General features: G+C 41.9%; 1 protein-coding gene across 2 annotated transcripts in view; it reads left to right on the top strand.

Annotated features, from left to right (window-relative positions):
- Positions 1–22,310, top strand: part of smc4 (structural maintenance of chromosomes 4) — a 31,004-nt gene that overhangs the window by 7,916 nt on the left and 778 nt on the right. For both annotated transcript variants that reach the window (XM_079885693.1, XM_079885692.1), the window contains exons 6-23: positions 682–846; positions 1,059–1,186; positions 3,075–3,215; positions 5,112–5,262; positions 5,770–5,934; positions 7,544–7,777; positions 8,743–8,928; positions 9,667–9,828; positions 9,971–10,196; positions 12,176–12,255; positions 13,544–13,696; positions 13,777–13,903; positions 16,189–16,378; positions 17,524–17,668; positions 17,743–17,916; positions 18,733–18,915; positions 19,046–19,278; positions 21,218–21,401. In XM_079885693.1, coding sequence (XP_079741819.1) covers positions 682–846; positions 1,059–1,186; positions 3,075–3,215; positions 5,112–5,262; positions 5,770–5,934; positions 7,544–7,777; positions 8,743–8,928; positions 9,667–9,828; positions 9,971–10,196; positions 12,176–12,255; positions 13,544–13,696; positions 13,777–13,903; positions 16,189–16,378; positions 17,524–17,668; positions 17,743–17,916; positions 18,733–18,915; positions 19,046–19,278; positions 21,218–21,401 — 3,027 coding nt within the window. The remainder of the gene's footprint in view (positions 1–681; positions 847–1,058; positions 1,187–3,074; positions 3,216–5,111; positions 5,263–5,769; positions 5,935–7,543; positions 7,778–8,742; positions 8,929–9,666; positions 9,829–9,970; positions 10,197–12,175; positions 12,256–13,543; positions 13,697–13,776; positions 13,904–16,188; positions 16,379–17,523; positions 17,669–17,742; positions 17,917–18,732; positions 18,916–19,045; positions 19,279–21,217; positions 21,402–22,310) is intronic.

Consider the following 22,310-nt stretch of genomic DNA (forward strand, 5'->3'; position numbering starts at 1 on the left):
TTAGCTAAGTGGGAATGCTCGCATTATAAGATTTAAGTCGTTTAATTATTTAATTTTAATTCAGTATAATGAAAGATAATGTTAATTCAGTGTAACCAAACATACCTTTAGGATGCTCCGATCAGGATCTTTGCTGCTGATGCAGACTGCTGATTTGTGTTGTGATCGAACGATCCCGATATTCAAGCTTTACACGAGTCTCTCGCACGTGCGGTTGTCTGGCTGCGTGTGGACCTTGTGTGTGGACATCAGTGGACTGTGCAATATCATCTCTCACACTGTCCAGAACACAGACAAATGAAGTATCGTCTTTGTTTTAGGCCATAGACTCTACTTGTGCATTCAGATGTTGATGTTATGATGTTTCTAGATATGTCCATCTGTCACACAAAGTCCATTAAAGCCTTGTTGGCTTGTGTTTGGTTTTAAGGCTTGTGGGGTGATAGTCAATTGCGGTGTCCAAATGGTGAGCGGTTAAAAGAAAGCAACATTTTACATCCCGAGTGTTTTTGCATTACTTCCTCTTTGCTTTTGCGTGTAAAATGCCGAGTGGTCCCGTCCACTGAGCAGAAGAGCAGAGTCCCCAGAGGTCGACACACAAACGCAGTGATGTTTAACTCAGCCCTGATTGGATCTGTGTGTAGATACGAGGTGCATGAGTGTGTGTGGTGTTGTTGTCAGGGTGAGGTGGAGCAGATTGCCATGATGAAGCCCAAGGGACAGACGGAGCACGACGAGGGCATGCTGGAGTACCTGGAGGACATCATCGGCTCCTGCCGGCTCAAAGAGCCCATCCACGTCTTGTGCCGGCGGGTCGAGCTACTCAACGAGCAGCGAGGAGAGAAGGTACGATGCTAATCAGCAGAAACAATCATCATGTGTCTTTTTTTCCTACTTTTTTAACCTACTTTGGCTTTATGGACAAAGTGATGGTTCCTCTGAATTGAGGACGAAACACCTCTAGCAAATATATTTTTGAGCTGTATATCCCAGTTTATTTAAGCAGAAGCTTGTGTCATTGGTGAAGTGTGTCAGTATCTGTGTGTGTGTGTGTGCAGCTGAATCGAGTGAAGCTGGTGGAGAAGGAGAAGAGCGCTCTGGAGGGAGAGAAGAATAAAGCCGTGGAGTTCCTCACTTTGGAGAATGACATCTTTAAGAAGAGGAACCTCCTCTGTCAGTTCTATGTGTAAGAGACATTCACACCCCTGAACACCACCAACTCTGATTTGTTGTCATTTAATTTAATTACCTAGAAGACTATCCTGCTGTTTCATAATGAACTCAATGTTTTATTGCTGTTTGAGCTGCATGTGCTGAAGCTAAAGATGATCACTGGCGCACTTTATACCGTGTTAATTCTTAACCAAACGCATTCTATATGTGATAAATCATAAATCTTGCCTCCACAGTTTCATAATGAACCAAAAATACATGAAAACTTCCTGTAATAACCTAAAAGGTCTCTAACGTTGTTTTGCACCATTGCTTTGGCAAAATATCTGTCAAACAAACTAAAATCAATTTGTACCCTCATCAAATCCCAAAAGACTCCTTTGTAAATGTGTAGTCTGTTTGCTCTGCGTGTTCAGAGTGAAGTGCACACTTTGCTCATGCGATCAGCTCATGGTCCGGTGTTTTCCGTGTCTCAGAATGGCTCAGTTCACGGTGAATGAATGCAGTGAACTCCATCTCTGCATGTGCTGTGAGTTTAGCGTGCATTTGCTAACGCAACGGCTACCAGTTACACTTTTTTCACATTTGATTAATTTCCAACGTTTTTGTACGAAGGTGATTACATCATTTCACTGTATGGGCCCTATTTTAACGATCTGAAACGCAAGTATCAAACGCAAGTAACTTTGTGGGCAAATCTAAAATGTGTTGGTCTGAAGTCGCTTCATTACTCATAGGTGTGGTTTGGGCGTAACGTGAAATAAACCAATCAGAGCCTCATCTCACATTCCCTTTAAGAGCAGGCGCGCTTGTTCCATGGCGGATTGCTATTATAACGGCGGATTTGCCAGGAGCGGTTCACAGCCGAGGAGACCGACGTTCTCATCAGGGCCGTAAAACACAGAGAAGTGACATTGGGGATGGAGAAACACACCCAAATTAGCTTCGGTTAAACAGGCATATGTTAATTTGGGTAAATGTGTTTGTATTTGTCCTTGTAATAATGTATGATTTGCAAAATTGGAACTGCTGCGTTTGTGTGTAGATGAGAGAATCAAAGTGTATGCGCGTTGAGCACACGCTACATTGATTATGGCCAAGCATGCGCCCTTAAAATAGCCTCTGAATAACATGCGCAACGCGCCACTGACTTTAGACGAGGTTTCTCCTGGTCAGTGGTGGAATTGTTTTCTGAAACTGCAAAATAGCACCAGGGAACGTTTGCGCCGGAACACGCCTCCTCTTTTCACTGAACCGCCCCCGGGAGCGCAAGTTCATTCCCTGATTTACCGACGTGCGTCTGTGGAGGGAAGAGTCCGCTGTGCGTCGGGTGCAGATTAGGAATGATACATGCGTCGGTGTACAGAGTCAATTGCGCTGGGTGCAAGATAGGGCCCCATATGTGCACTGAGACTCATTTGTAAACCTGCTTTCACAGAACCGGTAGTTTTCCTCAAAAATAAAACTGCAGTTTCTGTCACAATAAAAGCTCAAGAGTTTATCTCTTGCAAGTGTAGAAATTAGGACATAAGTATTGTAATTTCCCTACTGTAGCATATAGTAAAATATGTTATTCAGTGTGAATGTAATGTAGATTGAGACACTATATCAACTAAAAAGAGGGTTGAGTCCCCTTTAAAGGTCCATTCACCGGCTTTTTTCCTTGTTTAGTTTGCACACTGAACATGGGTTGGAGCTCTTCAAGATTGATGAATTAAACTTGAAAATGTAAAACAATTTCTTCCAGTGTAGGATGACCCACGGTCCACCCCCAACAGTCTCACACACTCCTGTGGGAAACACTGCTCAGTGATTGTGAAGTAGCTCCTCTATAATGGTATTGTGGTGGTGTTGGCCGTGTTGGGGTTTGGTCATTCAGAGCGGCGTTTGTGTTTCCACAGGCATGATCTACAGAAGCGTGCGTCAGCGAAAGAAGCAGAGAAACAGCAGATTCAGGAGGACACCAAGGAGCTGAGTGACAAAAGCAGCCAGCTGACACAAGAAGTGAAGACCAAGAATGAGGAGCTGAAGGCTGTGGAGAAGTGAGAAGTGTTTACACCCCCTGAAAACTGTTGATAATTCATCCTTTAGCATGTGCACCATCACTGGTGCCAGCCACTGCTCAGATGTCAGGCTCACAACCACTGAGTAAATCACTCGCACATGCAGCCAAATCTTCACTATGGACGACTAACAGGGGTGCAAACAGCGCGCTTTTCGGCGCCTCCCGCTTTTTTCACGTCAGTTTGGGTGACTTGTGTGAATCGTGCAGATCCGAGTTTTTTTGTAAGGGGGGGGGGGGGGGGGTCTAATGGTTTGAGAGGGTCTGATTATAATTTATATCTATATATATTATATCTGATTATAATTTAACCAACAGTAATTCTGGATTGCGTCCACCAACAAGTAAATAGGAAATAAGCGAATCAGAACACTGCGCGCCAAACCAGCAGTATGTGCGCAAGCGTGAACCACTAGTGTTTCTGTCTCACTCTGGATCTGCCGCTGCATCACATTTCTCTCTGCGTGGCGTGGAGTGTCCGTTTTTATGTCGGCTCTCATGTTAACTGGTTAGAGCTTGTGTTAGAGCACAATGCCTGCGTGACACACACACTTCTCGAGCCGCGCCGAAACCGTGTGCTAGAAATAGAACCGCAACCGACGCCTATTTTTCACGCGACACGCAAGAGTGTTGGAAGTTTTCAGACAAAATAGAAGGCGCAAATACATATTAATAAATTACATTTTGATGCTTGAAAGTTTCTCGGTTTTGACAAATGCATATATAATTGTAATTTAAAAAATAGGCCTAATTATCGATTTTCAAATATTGCCCCTGTCAATAGGCCTACAGAACGAAATATTCTGTTGCCTATTTTGCCGTCAATACTGCCGACGTTGTCTTTGCTGTATCAAGCTATATATATTGTGTTTAACATCCAAATGTAGATGGTCTGTCGGCGCACAGAGCCACGCAGTCGCAGTCAGCACGTGAAGTTCGTGAACACCGAATTCCCTTTTCTTTCTGATCTATTTGTGTTTGAACAGACGTGCACGAAAAAATAAGCCAGTGTCCGTCTCAACGAGTTTCCCCGTAAACGCAGTCAAAATAAAATTAATTACCGGTATTAGATACGTGCATTCGTCTTAAAGGGACAGCACCCAATATACCTGCAGCTGTTTGTGTCACCAAAGTTAATCAAACAACAAAAGAGAAAGAGAAAAATCACGTTTTGTCAAAAGATAAACTGTATTAATACTTAATACAGTTAATTTACCTGAAAAACATAAAGCACTGCTTTATTTCTCGTGTATTTGTGTTTTATTGTATTTATATATGCTTCTATTTTGTTTATTAGTTTCTATGCAGATGCACTAGGCCTACCCTACACAATTACCCCAATCATCCTAGAATTATTAATTCTTTACAAAAAGAGCTAATCAAATCATCAGGTGAAATTGTTTTCAGGAAGTAGCAGTAAAGCAAGAAGAAGAAGTGCAAGATAGTTTTTCTAAATTTCATTTGACTCTGTGTCTATAGGGGTGGGTTGGGGATGGTGGCAATGTAGTATCTGGATATTTGCCGCGGGACGAGGGCTTCGATTACCTCTCTCTTTTTTGACCATACATGTGTTTGCACCCCTGGACTAAATAATGTCTATCATTAGCCATTGGCTAATAAATTCAGCTCATCAATCCTTGTATACTGTTATTAGTAGTAGTATACTATAATCTATTTGGTTTTTTTACAGAAACACTGAATGACCAACAATATCTTAAGCACCACCATGTATATCTCATTAATGTAATTTTAACTAAACTTAGGACTGATGGTATAAACGGTGGTGGTGCTTAAGATATAACCAAAGAAATGTACTAGCCAATGGCGATTCTATTCCCAAGGTGTGTGTAGAGCTTATGTTGTGTTTCCTCTGAAGGAAATTGACCAAGCTGACCAAGTTCATAGAGAGTCAGAAGGAGAAATTCACCCAGCTGGACCTGCAGGACGTGGAGGTGCGCGAGAAGCTCAAACACACCAAGAGCAAAACCAAGAAGCTGCAGAAACAGCTTCAGAAAGACAAGGAGAAGGTGAGCTCCCTGATCCCACAGAGCGACACACACACGCCTGTCCTCAGCCAATACTGCATAACTGCGGCTCGGGGGTTCATGACTCCAGGTCTCGCTCAGACACTCAGTGCAAATCCGCTTTTATGCAGATCCAATTGGAATCCAATCAGGTTTAGATGGTGTGAATGGTTAACAATCACTTGAAGTCCGATCTTTACAAATCCGTTTCAAGCTACATTCATATGTGGTTTGAAATCCTATTTAAATTTCCTGAAATCCGTCTCATAAAACAACATCTCTAGTGCAAACCTCTCCATGTTGCGGCTGTTTTTGCGTATTCCTACCAACGCGACGTCATTGCCATAGAACCCAATGCAGATATTCCTGAAAACGAAAGGGCGGCATGGACACACAAATCAGATCTGAACAGCTGCGACACACGGTGTGGACGACATCAGTAATTCTAGATCATGTTCCAGTGGGGTACCCAGGTCTTGCTGAGCGTGTGGTGTGTTGTGTTGTGTGCAGCGTGAGGAGCTGAGGGGTGTTCCTGCCAGCAGCGAGAGCATCATCACCGAGGCGTCTGCGCAGAAGCAGCAGCTGGAGGAGCAGAAGCTGCAGGAGGAGCACAAGCTGGCGCTGGTGATGGAGAGCCTGAAGGAGGAGACCAGCGGCCTGCAGGACGACAAACAGGTACGCCAGCACCACACCGCAGTTAGCGGCAGGCAGACGTGTGCAGTGGTGCTGAGGGAGAGCCGTATGTGAGCGGTGTCCGCAGTTTCAGTTTCATTTTAAAGGTGAAGAATGTACGATTTTTTGGTAACGCTTTACAATAAGGTTCATTAGTTCATGTATTAACTAACATATGAGCGATATATTTGTTACAGTATTTATTAATATTTGTTAATGTTAGTTAATAAAAATCCAGCTGTTGATTGTTTGCTCATGTTAGTTCACAGTGCATTAACTAATGTTAACAAATACAACCTTTGATTTTGATAATGTATTAGTACATGTTGAAAATAATATTAACTAAGACTGATATATGCTGTAGACGTATTGTTCATTCTTAGTTTAACTAAGGTAGTAAACTAATGAACCTAATTGTAAAGTGGTACCATGTTTTTTTTTTTTCTGTTAGAACACAATCTCCTAACCCAGTTCATTGTCCATTGACTACTATTAGTATGCATTTATTAGTATTCATTTACTTCAAAAAGTGTAAACATTGATCCTCACAGACACCATCTAAACGTTGAGAGTGTGCTCTGCTCAGATCTCTTGCAGCTCAACCAATAGCGTGAGTTTGGGGCGTGGCTAGGGTTGGAGATCGTTTGAATTAACAACTTCAAATCTGATTATAATCGATTCCTAATTTCGATTCCGATAAGGTTAAAAAACAACTTTAAATATCATTCACATTTAATCTTATTGCAAAACATTTCATTGAAGCTGAAATCATGAACAAAAGTTCAGTGGTTTACAATCACATTCACTCATCATCAGTGGCTTCCTGACTCCTGGCAGTTTTAATGTCACTGTTAAAGTATCTTTTCTTTTTTCTTTTTAAATCATTTCGAATATCAATATTCAACGTTTTGTTTAAAACATCATAACATTATTCCTGCATTTGTAACTGCAGGTTTAACACATTTGAGCTGCATTGAACTGTGTAAACGCTTCAGATGCAGCTTCTGTTTCCACTGCAAAGATGAATTTTGTTGATACTGATTTCATTTGACTGGTAACAGCCCTATTGTGTCTCATTATTCTAATTTAATTTGATTAAATGTAAGAATTTGACAAAGTCATTTGAGAAATGGGCTTTACAAAGGTAAAAATGCCCACAAAAGGGGTAAAATTATATTTAAACTCATTGTAAAAGATGATTTCTGTCACTGCTGTGAACTGACCACCACAGAGAATATGAAGAAACATTAGGAGTCTCTGTCCACAACAGTCCTAAATGAATCTGTTTTAGATCGAATTAACGCTAGACGTTTGCTATAAATTACGGACATGGCATCTGAGGACTATTTCTCATCTTTCTCAGTTATTTTGCTTTATTTCCAGATTCAATCATAGAGTCGTTCTTACACACTAGAGCTCGTTCACACTTGCGCACTCTTCAAAAACTACGCTTTAAATCTCTTGACCAACTAAAAGATGTAAATTACATTGTTTTCTAAGACACAGATTGTACTGAATGTCAGCTGCTTATTTGGCTCAAGATGAGGATTTAAAGATAAGTCCACATGTCATGCCTCAATGTTTGCTGTGTGTGTGTGTGGTGTCCCTGCAGAAGAAGGAGCAGGAGCTGCTGGAGCTCAGCAAGGCGGTGAACGAGACGCGCTCGCGGATGGACGTGGCCCAGTCTGAGCTGGACATCTACCTGAGTCAGCACAACAGCGCGGTGAGCCAGCTCAGCCAGGCCCAGAACGCCCTGCAGGAGGCCGTGACCACGCTGAGGGAGAGGAGAGCCGCCATCAAGGACCTGCACGTCAAGATCCCCCCGTGTGAGGAGCAGCTCAAGAAGGTGACGCTCGGTTTGAAAGAGCCCTTGTGAAAAGGGTCAAGTGACTTGTAGTGTTGCACGATGTACCGGTACTAGAAAGGTATCGCGATACCCTGCTATTAATAACGGGATGAAATGAAGTTTTATTAGTACCGGGACTTTAAGAGTGACAGCACTCTAAATAATAAGAGCAGGATGTCTTTACTTGTGTCTGTGTGACAGCTGGAGTCAGGGGGTGTGTGTGTGTGTGTGCAGAGCTCTGCTTCAGTGTGTACATTCACTAAACAACGGAAGCAGCTTTTTTTAGCTACAGTAGGTCTTTTTAACTGTAGCATTCAAAAAAGAAATTAAGCAGTGTTTATTTTATTTGTCTCATAGTATTTGTCATTGTTTGTAATCACTTTTTTTTTTTTTGCTTATTTTTAATAACAAAGATAAAGTAAAATTAATTATCTATATTGTAATTATGAAATTACATTTAAAAAAATATTAAATTACTTGGAAATAAGATTGGACATCCCAACCTGTTGAGAATTGTGAAAGGTTAGCGAATGTTAACATGATTGATGATCATGTCAATGTTGCAAACATCTCTGTAAGGACGTACACACTGGCATGTAATTATTATGTTATTTAATAAAAAAGCGGGAATGGTCAAAAAGCAGGGCAGGAACATGCTGGTCAAGTGAGTTTTTAGATTTGTAAAATTAATTTATAAAACAATTGTTTTCAATTACTTTAACTTTTAAGTTTTTTTCCCTGTGGCATAGATTCAGTATCGGTATCGAGGTAATTTTATCTGGTATCGTATCGAAGTCATAATCTTGGTATCGTGACATCACTAGTGACTTGTAAGACTTTGTGTAAGTATTTTGTGATCAACGCTAGAAAAGCTGATGAGACGGATGCAGAAAAACAGATGGGTGCGATGGGTCTACGTGGCTTTGATTGTAAACTGAAGCTGTGTGTGTGTGTGTGTGTTTCAGGACGAGCAGGAGCTGGAGCAGATCTCTGAGCAGGACCGGCAGAAGCGAGCGCAGGTTGGGGACCTGAGACAGAAGGTGTCTGAAGCCAAGAGCTCTCTGTCCAGCAACCGCAGCCGCAGCAAAGTGCTGGACGCCCTCATGCAGCAGAAGCACTCGGGCAAGATCACGGGCATCCTGGGACGGCTGGTACGTGCACTCGCGTTCACCTCAGCCAGCCAGGCCTTCAAATGACCTTTCACTCACCAGCCAATTTGGCTACTCAAGAACTACTTCTAGCCAAAGAAAAAAGAAAAAGGAATGAACCACATTAACGGTCACAGCTATATATATATATATATATATATATATAGTTATATAAATGTGTTAAACATATGTATGTATGTGTATATAATATAGAGTTGAATTATTCAACCCCCATTGCAAATCAGGTTTATTGGTAAAATTTACAGACTTTCAACTGTTTGCAATGAATAAATCAAACAAAAGTAATTGAAATGGCTCAACATAACAAATGTTTCAAGTGGTTTCCCCAAATTTAACTGAAAATCATTAAATTATTCAACCCTTGAATAGAATCCCTCACAACAGCACAAATCTGCAAAACTGGTGTGTTCTCAAGCACACCTGATGCAAATAATTAAGGGCTTTATTAGTTGCACCAGGTGTGCTATCTGTACAGGCTAGGTTTGTTAAGCGTTACGTTTGACTGCAAGTTAGAAATATGGCTAAGTCAAAAGAATGGTCCAAGAAGATGGGGAAGGCACTAAATGTTCCTAGAGACACCGTTGGAAGCATAGTTTGTGAGTTCAAAGTCAAAGGGACAGTGGTACACTACACTACACTACCATTTGACGGGTGTTGATTTCAAACCCTGCAGCCAACTAATCATTTCATGCTGTGAAACCTGCCGGTGTCCCAACACAGGGTGATCTGGGAGCCATTGATGAGAAGTATGACGTCGCCATCTCCTCCAGCTGTGGCTCGCTGGATAATATTTTAGTGGACACCATTGACACGGCGCAGAAGTGCGTCACGTTTCTGAAGGCCCAGAACATCGGTGTGGCCACTTTCATCGGCCTGGACAAGGTGGGAAAATTGACGTGTGTCTGTGCTGTTCCTTCTAAACCTCATGACTAAAATGTGCCGGTATCAGACTCAGATTATCACGGTACATGGGAAGTCCTGTCCTGTGTGTCCAGTAGTGGTGATGTGTGGTGTTGTTGTGCAGATGAAAGTGTGGCAGCAGAGCATGGGCCCCATCTCCACCCCGGAGAACATCCCTCGCCTGTTTGACATGGTGCGTGTGAAGGACGAGAGCGTGCGGCCGGCCTTCTACTTCGCCCTCAGGGACACGCTGGTGGCCAGAGACCTGGAGGAGGCCACGCGAGTGGCGTTCCAGAAGAACAAGCGCTGGAGGGTGGTCACGCTGCAGGGCCAGGTCATCGAGCAGGCCGGTGAGTTTACTCAGGGGCGAACACACACACACACACACACACACACACACACACACACACACACACACACACACACACACACACCCTGACCATCAGCCCACACGATGCGATGCTGATCCTGTTTTTTCTTCATCATCGTAGAGTATCTACACCTCAGAGTGTGTGGAGCTGGTGATCAGTCTGTTATGTAGGAGTGCAGCGGATCGCAGTTGACCGTGACCCATACGGATCGGCTGCCCCGCGGTTCGGCACGCATGTGACTCGCGGATTAACTGCTAAATCTAACCGTCACAGAGTGAAAGTTTATCATTTGGACGCGTTTTGTCTTGTCAATTTACACATTCAAACAATTTTATAAGTGGAAGAAGAGGCGATAATGTTGTCATTAATGTTAATAAAAAACAAAATACAGATTTAACAAAGATGAAACTATTTTTAATTTCTACTGTGAACAAATAGTGTTATTTTGCATTTAGGCTTTAATATTAATTTCTGTACTGGAATATTACTGTTAGACTTTTAGTTTCATCAATGCTTGCAATTTGTGTATTTGTTCTTATTTTATTACTAATATAAATAAATAAATAAATAAATAAAAATGTATTATTATTATTATTAATCTTTTTATTTTTTTGCTGATCCGAAAAATGATCCGATCCGTGACTGAAAAAACGTAAATGATCCGAACCGGGAATTTTGTGATCCGTTGCACCACTTCTTTTGTGTTAAACACAATCCACTAAATGCACACTACTTGATTTTATACAGTAACTTTATAAAATCTAAACATTTAGTGGGGGAAAAAAAACCTGAATGTGATGATTTAAATCAGGGGAAATGTTAATAAAAATAAAAGGTAAATGGGTAATTAATCATAATACTATTGTTTCGCATTAATAATTGCATTTTCTAATATTACATGTTTGTTTATTGGAAATGTGACAGTAAAGCACTGAACTTGAATTGAGATGTAGATAAAATTAACTTTTACTGACAACAGTAACATGCAAAAAATCTAATTTTTATAGGGAAAAAATGTAATATTCTACTCTTATTAAATGTACCACACTGAACTGACCGACAGCTTCATGGTTAAAGAAACACTCTTTACTTGCTTTGTGTAATTCAGTCATAATTTAAAAAATATATATTTTTATTTTTTATTTATTTATTTTTTAATGAGACTGTGACTTTTCTTATTTTTCTCCTTATATTAGGGTGTGGAAATGGCTAATAAGTCAATAAGTGCTCCTCTGCCGCCATCTACTGGTTATAGTGAAAATTTCACTTTTTTTTTTTTTTTTTTTTTTTTTTTAAATAAAAGTTTGTTTGCCAGGAAGTGTTAGTTTTACAAATCATCACATTAAAAATAACATTAAAATTGGATCATATTTAGAGATTTGAAGTGCTGGAAAAAGTGTGATGCACTTTATAAAGACCTTGAAAAGTACTAGAATTTCACTCCCAAAAGTATGCATGAACCCTGAAATGAATAATGTAAAAAACATTTGACTATTTCTGAGAGAATACCATGGTTACAGTTAGCGTTCCTGCATTATATCCATGGTGAATGCTGGTGATTTGTGGACTAAAGAGCCTATGATATGCTCGTTCATGGCAGTGTTTCTCCTGGTTTCCACGTCAGTGCTGTTTGATCTGATATATGTGGTTTATAACCGAGAATTCTGTGCTGAATTTGTACACTTCTCACTAGATGTGTAATATATCAAGTCACTTTCGTCAGAGTAAGATGGCGGTTTACTTTCTCTTAATTAATTACACAAAGGTTCTTAAACTCTAGTTCTCAAAAATAAAAACAAAAGAAATGTGCATCAGGTGTGCTTTGCTTCACGACCTTTACGAGATGGCTTGAACACACCAATATTTCTGTGATCGTTTCTTCAAGTTGCGCAGGTATGTGTGGATGAGCGCTCTCACTGTCACTGTGTGTGATGTGCTCATGTTTGTGATGTCCTCAGGCACCATGACCGGAGGAGGAGGGCGTGTGATGAAGGGCCGGATGGGCTCCTCCGTCTGCGCTGAAGTCACTCAGGAGCAGGTCAGACTAGAAGCGCTCACACCTAAACATTTAATAATGGTCTTTTGCTCCCCTTCACCAGCCTGTCAGCTGTGTGGACACTAGGGATGTGACGGTGAGGATATTTCCCCACCGGTTAATCGGCGTGTAATAACACTGGTAATACCGGTATCACCGGCGGGGTTTTTTAAATCGCTGATTTGAAAGCGAAACTAAAATGCGCACGTCCACATGGGCATTCATAACGGTGCGGAGCAGAGCGCGCGTTTTCAATTCATTCTTACCATAGGAATGAACCAAAAAACGCTGTCTCAGTTCTGCCGTGGACGCGCACCGCTATGAATGCCAGTGTGGCCGTGCGCATTTTAGTTTCACTTTTAAATTGCCGTCAATTCTGGTGTGGATTGCTTGAATAGTGAGTTCATTAACCTATTATTCTTAAAGTAAAACACCAAAAAAAAACAGTACAATGACAAATTCGCTTAAATTGGTGCGTCATTTCGCTTTGACAGCAAATATCCCTCATCATCTTGTCAGTCAGCTCCTCACTCTCATGATGAATGAGATCTGACCCCTGTTACTGATCTGTGCTGCGACTCTCGCTCAGCTCACGGGTTATTAAGCAGACATGTTCAGCTTTTAATTAGTGTCTGTTCTCTAACTGAACTAAACTATTGTATAAAAATAAATAATTCTAATCGACGGTGGGTGGCGGTGGGCAAGTGATGTAACCGGTGTTGCTTCTGAACACCGACTATCGAAGCAAGCCTGGTGGACACTAGGGCTGAGTGTGCAATATTGATTTCTCTATCTTCATTGGGATAAACGATATTGATTCTTAAATCCCAAGAATTGATTTTTTGTTTCAGTTTGACACACAAAACTTTTGGTTTTGTTAAAATAAGTATTTCCTTTGAGGCCAAAAGTTATGTTGGACGCAGTTGCCATAAGACCCAACAGCCTCTGAAACTGTTTCACAGTGAGTGACTGGCCTAGTTTTACCCCATTCACGGCTGCTATACGGGCAGGGGACAGTTGTGTCTGCATCGTTGTCGAATCCCAAAAAAAAGGTCTCAATGAGTAGAATACAAAAAGCATAATTATTACTAAACTTGAGTGAGTTTTTGAACATGAAGCCCCTCAAGACCCATGTGCAAATCATATACGGATGCTGAATTTGACACATTCTCGCTCATAAGTTCATAATACATACTACGATTGTGGAAAATGGCTCGCCGTTATTTACAGCAGACGCTTACGATTGAAATGAGTCCAGACTCGGGAGCTTGAGATGTGTGCTTGTGTGCAGCTGGATAAGATGGAGAGCGCGCTGAGCAAGGAGGTGACGCAGCTGCAGGACTGGCAGCAGAGGAAGCAGCAGCTGGAGGAGAAGGTGCACACCGCCCGATCTCAGCTGAGAGACATGAAGAACACGCTGGAGAAGTACACCGCCACCATCCAGGTCCGATCACAGAGCAGGCCCTCGAGTGATGAGACATGAGCGTGTGTGAGCCTCCTGTTAACCAGTCCTGTGCCTTACAGAGCCTGACCGAGCAGGAGCTCCACCTCAAGACTCAGATCAAACAGCTGGAGGCCAACGTCATCTCTGCCGCTCCTGATAAAGCCAAGCAGAAGCAGATGGAGAAGAGCCTGGACGGCTACAGGAAAGGTGCGTTCCTTGCGCCGTCGTGTTTTTTTATTGTCGTTGTTAGGGCACTGAAACCCTATTGTAATTGATATGATTTCCAAGCATCGTTATTCTCCCCTAAAAGTGATCGGGCAGACCGTGAAAAGTACAAAATCACTCATAACTCCTAAACCGTACATTTTCAGGTATTTTTGGAAAAACCTACTTTTGCAAACAAGTCTTAGATTTTTGTCCCGATCAGAATCTAACCAGTCCAACAAGATTCTCTGGAGGCTGATTGTCAATAATTATAAAAAAAATGAAAATAATTTCAATTCACGATTTCTAAGGGATGCCAAACAGCTGTAATTTATGATCGGAGTGAGATGTTAACCAAACTCAACATATGTGGTCGTGTGAAAAAACACGTGACGACTGGCAATGTGGTGGTGCGTAATATGGAAAAAACTTCAAATTTGGCTATAACTACACATCCCTAAGTCTGATTGACTTGAAAGTTGGCATGCGGTGTCTTCCAAGGTGCCAAGACTGCCTTTGAGGACATTTGCGAATCTTGAAAAACATGTCCGCCATTGACCAATGAAGTTTGAGCAGCTGTTAGACAAGGTCAACGGAGGTCGATTGAAACCAAACTTGACTCACGGCCGTAGACGCCTGTCAGGAATTCAAAAGAAATGGCCGCCATCATCAATCAAATCGTTAAATATTGCAGATTACTTTAAAAAACAACTTTGGCGAACTAGTCCTAGGTTTTTAGCTCAACCTCGATTAAAACCCCTACGGCAAAATTCTCGGGAATCTCTAGGTCAATAATTATCAAAAAGATGTTGACCTTTGACCTTTGGATAGCTGTAGGAGTGTCATTTAGAAAATAGGCGTGGCCAAGTCTACCCTAAAGCCTCTCATTCCTGAACGGAAACTCGAAAATAAGTGAGAACATGCGACATATGATTCCAAACAAGCATGCAAACGTCTATGGAGATCAGCCCATCGGTAACTCTATAACTGTTAAACAGCTTTAAAAAAACAGATTTCCTTAATAAATTACATATATTGGCTGGAAATATTTTTTCTCATCTATAATCCAAGTGGTGACATGCTTGCTAAATAAAACAATCCATTTTTACGCATTAAAGTGCTTAACCCCGATACATTTTTTTCACCCAAAAATGAAAATCATTATCATTCCTGTTTGACTTCATTCATTGAAAACCAAAGTGCTGCTGTGTCTGTGAATGCCATGAGTAGGGCTGTCGCGATAACCGCAATATCGCAGTACCGCGCTACTGACAAGCCAACCGCAGAGGAATTCACGTAACCGCAGCAACCGCGATATTCACGTGTTTTCTTTTTTCATAAGGCGAAACCCTTCTTGTTTTGAACTTCGTGCATGTGTATTGAATGTTAAATAAGTTAATAATGATAATAAGACGTGGTGATCATGGTTTTATCATGGTGATTTGTACAGAGGCTTCGTGGTTTTGCACGTAAGCCTAAACATACAGTGAATGAGAGAGATCGACTGAGCGCGTGCGATTACCTGCGTCTGTCTTTGAGGTCAAGTCATACTCGTGAAAAGGTTGCCGTGTACAAGGAAAGTTAAATATTTGTCCTGTCATCCTTTTAACGTTTAAAATAAAGGGTATTTACCATGAATGGCATCAGCGACAGCGCTGGTCGGCATCCACAGCGCGAGGAACTCGCGGTCGCGGGAAACAAAACTCAGTGAGTCACGCATTGAATCAATGCCATTTGTCTCTATTAAGTGAAGCTTCAGCGTTACCCATGCGACGCATTGCTGGTCAGCTGAGCCTTGAAAAGTGGAGCTCAAAGTTAAAAATAATTAACCTTGCTTCACTACTATCTTTTAATGAATCAATCAGCGTTTTTGAGTGTGTTGTTGAATGAATGGTTTAATGACTCACTCAAAGACAGTCCGTAACAACTGCGCGCTGAGAGACAGGCTTTCAATGCGCAGAGACGCTGTTTAGTTTCGGTTTATTGGTTACTGAAAATGTACTCGTTTTTGAACACTTATTTATATAGCAACAAATAAATCAAAATAAATTAATAAATGCGGTAAAACCGCATATCGCGCTATTGAGCCACTCATAATTACCGCAAGGGAAAATCCTTCACCGCGACAGCCCTAGCCATGAGTAGTAGTGTTAGTGATGACACCTGAGTGTTTAAAAGCTGCTTGTTTGTCTCAGTTCAGCTGAAAAGCAGACCTTGATGTAGTTCCTCAGACAGACTGGGAGTTGGCCGTCATCAGTAGATGTAATGATGTGTGTTTTGTGCTGAAGACTTCGAGGCAGCGTCCAGTAAAGCGGGGAAGGTGGAGGCCGAGGTGAAGAGGCTGCACACACTCATCGTGGACATCAACAGTCACAAGCTGAAGGCCCAGCAGGACAAACTGGACCAGATCAACACACAGCTGGACCAGTGCTCCTCAGCCGTCACCAAAGCCCAGGTGGCCATCAAGACCGCCGGACGGTCAGTCACTGATCATGGGCTTTATTAGTAATGGCTTTAAATGGTTCACTATTAACATTTGGGCTGGGTATTGACACACACTTCCTGATTCAATTTCATTTCGATTGGATGTAGATCAGGTACAGTAAATATAACATTTTCTCAAAGAAAAAACTAATGAAATGAAAAACTTTGCTCTTCTCTGAATAGGAACAGCATTTTCTTTATCGACCAATAATCGGTGTCGGCCGATAAAAGCAATTATTGCCAGTGACGGCCAGTGGCAGATTGTTTAAAAACAGCAGATGATCAGGGCCGATTATAACCTGTCAATCAAAGGTGTGCAGAAGAACGTGTCGGACTGCAGAGTCTCGTACTGTGTGTGTGTGAGAGAATCTCTCTCGTGTTGAATGAAGGGCGAGTTAATGCGACAATAACGCATTAACAGTTCAAAAACAGCAACGTTAAAGCAGGCTTTATATTAAATCTTTGAATCAACTAGTCATAACTAATGGTTATAAAGGGAGTTTGCAAGAATTATTGATTTGATACAACTATTCAATAAACATGTAGTTAATATTATGTGACTTACAGTTTTGTCAGATTTTGCTCTGTTTAATAGTTCAATAGTTCAAAGCACACAATCACAGCTGAACCGCTGCGCATCTCTGAGGAAACATGAGTGTTTTAAACGAATCTAGCGAGTCAGTGATTCAATGACCCATTCATTTAAGTTGATGAAAACATGATGCGATGCACTTACTGGATTCGTGATCGAGTTTCACGTTTACTGCCACGGCCTTGCGGCGCAAATAATATCTGTAATTTATATACATGTATTAAAATAAGCATTTTGGTAGATTACCAACTGCAAGAAATGGTTACAATATAAACATTATATTCCAAACCCAACCCTAACCCAAGCAATCAGCTTGCCCATCATTGTAAAGCACAAATGACATGCTTCAGTGGTTTAAAGTAAAACCACAAATAAAACATCTCAATTAATTCCAGCCCATGCAAGAAGAGAGTGCTGTTAACCTCTTCATGAGCTCTACTGAAACTCACCCTCATGTAAATCTGTGGGATGAGCTTGACTGAGAGGACTGGGTTTGTAGAGAGCCAGTTGATCGTTTCAGACGTGCTTTTGTCCTGTGTTGCGGCAGTAACCTGAAGAAGTCTGAGGAGAGCGTGTCTCAGCTGGAGAAGGAGATGGGCGAGAACGAGAAGCTGATGGAGGAGCTGACGGAGCAGCTGAAGAAGCTGGAGGAGCAGGCCGGGGAGATCATGCAGACCTACCAGCAGGCCGAGGTACTTACTGCTCCCATCCTCTGGCTCAGACCGTCAGCACGGCAGGGACTGAGAGTGTGTGTGTGTGTGTGTAGGAAGCTCTGCCGGAGGTCCAGGAGCAGCACCGCGGCGTCCTTCAGGAGATCAAGGCCCTCCAGGAGCAGGAGCACGCGCTGCAGAAAGAGTCTCTGAGCGTCCGGCTGAAGGTGGAGCACATCGACACGGCCATCGCAGAGTGCCACAACAAGATCCGGCACTGGGAGAAGGAGGTACTGAGCCCACACACACACACACACACACACACACAAAAAGCTTCCTCACAAAACAAGTATTTTAATCTTGTTAATCAACATGATGAATCGCGATCACAATATCAAGGGCCATTGACTGTATTTAGTGCTGGGCAACGATTAATCGCATCCAAAATAAAAGTTTGTGTTTACATAATGTGTGTATGTACTGTGTATAATTATTTTGTCTATATAAATACACACACATGAATGTATATATTTGATATATATCTGCATGTGTTAGACAGAGATAGATAGATAGATAGATAGATAGATAGATAGATAGATAGATAGATAGATAGATAGATAGATAGATAATTATAATATTACATAAACACAAACTTTTATTTTGGATGTGATTAATCGTTGCACAGCCCAACTTTTATTAATTTGTAGCTACAACAATATTGATTTTCAGAGTCAATACCAATGATTCACCGCTCATGGCCTAATTAAGTTCCCTAAACACAGTTTTCTTTAGACTAAGTCCATAAGAGCTTTAACGCAGATATGTTAGTAACGATGTCTGATATCGCGTGTGTTTGTGTGAACACATGACCTCTGTGGTTTGTCTAGCATCTGTGCTTCTCTGCGTGTCACGTTTTAGCCCAGTGCCCTTGTTATCAGTTTATTTGCCCCTCCTCATATCATCTCTGTGTGTGCTCGGTCTTGGTTGTTCACCCAGTTTGCTGTCGGTCCTGTGGATTCCTCCTCTTTTACCCATTATAGGGTGTAATATAGTGTTGTTTAAGGCGAGTAAAAGCCCGTCTGCCTCCTCTCTCGCCTCTCGCTCAGTCCGGCCGGCTGTCTCTGCACCCGCTGGATGGCTCGCCGTCAGAAGAGCTGCCCGCCCTGAGCCCAGAGCAGCTGGCAGACATCGGCAACCCAGACGTCATCAAGAACGAGATCGCTCTGCTGGAGGACCGCTGCACCAACATGAAGCCCAACCTGGGGGCCATCGCAGAGTTCAAGAAGAAGGTGCGCGCTCCTGTTCGCCCACCACAGTGCTCACCATAGTAATAACAGTGAATGATTACATGCAACTAATCCTACCCTAACCCTATAGTAGGTACATGTTCAACCTGTGTGTGTGTGTGTGTGTGTGTAGGAGGAACTGTACCTGCAGAGAGTGGCGGAGCTTGATGACATCACCACACAGAGAGACGGCTTCAAGAGAGGCTGTGAGGACCTTCGCAAGCAGAGGCTGCACGAGTTCATGGCCGGGTTCAACATCATCACCAATAAGCTGAAGGAGAACTACCAGATGCTCACGCTGGGCGGAGACGCGGAGCTGGAGCTGGTGGACAGTCTGGATCCCTTCTCGGAGGGCATCATGTTCAGGTGTCACACGCTCTAACACCACACACTCTACCAGATAAACTGATGGTGCTGGCCATCACACACTGGCCAACTTTGTAAGAGAAAAACTTGGCCAAACTCTCACACAGGTACATACACCCCCTTGCTACAAGACGCATGACAAATGAAAACGGTGCTTTCTAAAATAGCCTCAAAAGGTCAGACATGTTTGATGTCCTCTGACCCGGTGGGTTCATAATCTGAAGGTGTGTGCCGATTACACACTCCGTGATTTTCTGTGAAATCCCTCAACTCTGCCCAGTATCTGCAGACTGGCTGTGACTTTCATAGGGTTGGGAATCAAAGGCCTGAGGTCACGAATCGGATACTTGTTGTTAAACTATCGATTCCTTTGTGAGCATTTCACGATGACTTTATACAACTCAAGCGTGAGATGACCCGCGCGCTGTTTTCTGTGCTGTGCAGACATCCCTAGCGCGCTCACAGAAAACGTTCTCGTTAATGTTAAATGTTAATCTTATTCAGAGCAGGACCAGTATGATGAAAGCGAGGCTGTAAGGGACAGACGCACTGTGTTTTCAGTGGGATACGCTGTACAAAGCTGCTAGAGCACTTATTTTCCACAGATCATGTTTGGGTTTTTTTTTCTTTGTCTACTGACATTTCTTAGATATTTCAGTAGTGTTTCATCAGCAGATTGGGTAAGCCAGTGGGTAAGTTGTGTCAAAAGGGAGACCCACTGTCTTAGACCTTGAAAACCCCTGGACTAGACCTATATGACCTATATGATTATGATTATTATTATTTTTTAATTCAAGGCTTGCACTTGGGAACCCGTTTCAAGGTTTGCGTTCTCGAGCCCCAGGCACTGTTGTGTGAGCGTCCGGAGCGCGTTGAGTGTCTTCTGTTAGAACGGTGTGTGTTAGCTAATAATAGTTAGTTAATAACTAATGATCTTACGGAAGTGAATCAATCAAACTAACTTTAGCTGGACAATAACTTTATCCTAGAGCTGCTATAAAGCCAAAACAATCTCTGTTACTGTAATTTCCTATTATCACGTTAAAGCCGCTTTGACACAATCTATATTGTTAAAGCGCTGTATAAATGAAGGTGACTTGACTAAACGTAGGCTCAAAGATGAACTAGTTCTGAACACCAAAGATATATGTCAGTGAAAAACAAGAAACTGTTGATTTGTGAAGAGAACAATCACGTTTATTTTCTAAAACAAAAAATAAAACTGAAACCTCAATATTGCAATAAATCAAAGTCGACACAACAACCTCTTAAAAACACTCAGGTCTCAGTTAAGCTCAAGTGCTCAAAAAGGCCTTAAACCATTATCCTTCAGAAAGGCATCATCAATATAACGGATAAATAAAATAATGTTATGTATCATGAAATGGTCAAAGCCTACTTGCACTGGACGTGCTGGTTTCGGCCTCATCTCATATATGAGACACCTGCGATTGAGCAACGACCCGCTAATGCACTCGCACTCGTGTGCATCAGCTTGCTGACGAGTAAAGGCAAAACACACAAGATATAGTTCGCTGATATCACTTCTTATAAACTGCTGCAGAGAAAGTTAGGTGCCGTGCAGTATGTAATGTGTAACTGCAGTACTCTTCAAAAATATATAGGAGTAAAGAGTACATTTACTTATTCAAAAATGTACTCAAGTAGAGAGTAAAAGTTGCTAATATCTTTGTGCAGTAAAACTATAAAGTAGCTAAAAAGATACTTAAGTACAGTAACTAATTACATTTACTCCAGTACTTCACACACCACTGCTGAAGAGATGCATGCTGTCCCTCTCAGCCTCACCTTCATCTCTGTCAGTAATCTGTGGATAAGGTCTATTGGGTCATTTATGACTGTGGATCTTCTCCGGTCCCGGTCGGTCCTCCACTGAGCGAGGTCTTGACGGCTCTGCTGTTGTCCTGTGTGCTCCTAGTGTGCGTCCTCCTAAGAAGAGCTGGAAGAAGATCTACAACCTGTCGGGAGGAGAGAAGACGCTCAGCTCTCTGGCGCTGGTGTTCGCCCTGCACCACTTCAAGCCCACGCCGCTCTACTTCATGGACGAGATCGACGCCGCCCTCGACTTCAAGAACGTCTCCATCGTGGCCTGCTACATCTACGTATGTGCACGCACCACACACACTGTCTTATAACACCAGCATGATTTCAGTGGGTGGGAGATGTACCATTTTAAATGAAACACCACTAGAAGACTTTGACTGGTTTCTGCTAGTGTATTTACTCGCTCACAGAAGTGGGGGTGTAACATGGTGCCACTCTGTCCCAGACTGCATCGGTTTAAAACGTTTTACATTGGAAAATAAATGACAATCATTTTTTTGTTTTTAAATGTTTTTAACATTTTAACAGCAGTGCATGACTATCCAGTAAAATAAATGAACTCAGACTCTAAGATCCACGGGAGCTCTGTGATGCACAGTCTTAAATTAGATTTTTTTTTAATTTAAGGCCATAAAAGAGGTTTTGTCTTCTAGTAATATAACTACATATGATATAAATAAATCACATGAGAGAGACTGCAGTTTTCCCCAGCACAATTGCAAATGTAATATTTATTTTATACAACAGTTAAATTAGGCTATGACACAATATTGTCAGTATCGTTTGTTTTTCCTTTTATTTCACAGATGAATATTTCTAAATGAAACCGTAGCAGAACCGAGTCTCCATGCAACCGACAGCGATCATTTTTACTGACTGAATCCGCGTTTTGAACGAATCTGTGTAATTAATGATTCAATGGCCCATCACTGTGGCCCACACATACAATGAATGAATCAGCCGTGTGAACGACTCCCTCAACTCACTTTTTAAGACAGTGACTTGCTGCCACATACCTGTGGTTTTAGTTTCATATTTAAAGTACTCTTTAATTAAAAAGTTAAAAATTAAGGTGCAAAGATGGATTTTGCTGATAATGATTTCAGTTGACTGGTAACAGCCCTACGTTTAGAAATGATGTTCGTATATTGGTGAAAATGCCCCTGGAAATCAGTTTAAGGTGGCAA

This window comes from Squalius cephalus, assembly GCF_949319135.1.
Source record: "Squalius cephalus genome assembly, chromosome: 11".
Taxonomy (NCBI): Eukaryota; Metazoa; Chordata; class Actinopteri; order Cypriniformes; family Leuciscidae; genus Squalius; species Squalius cephalus.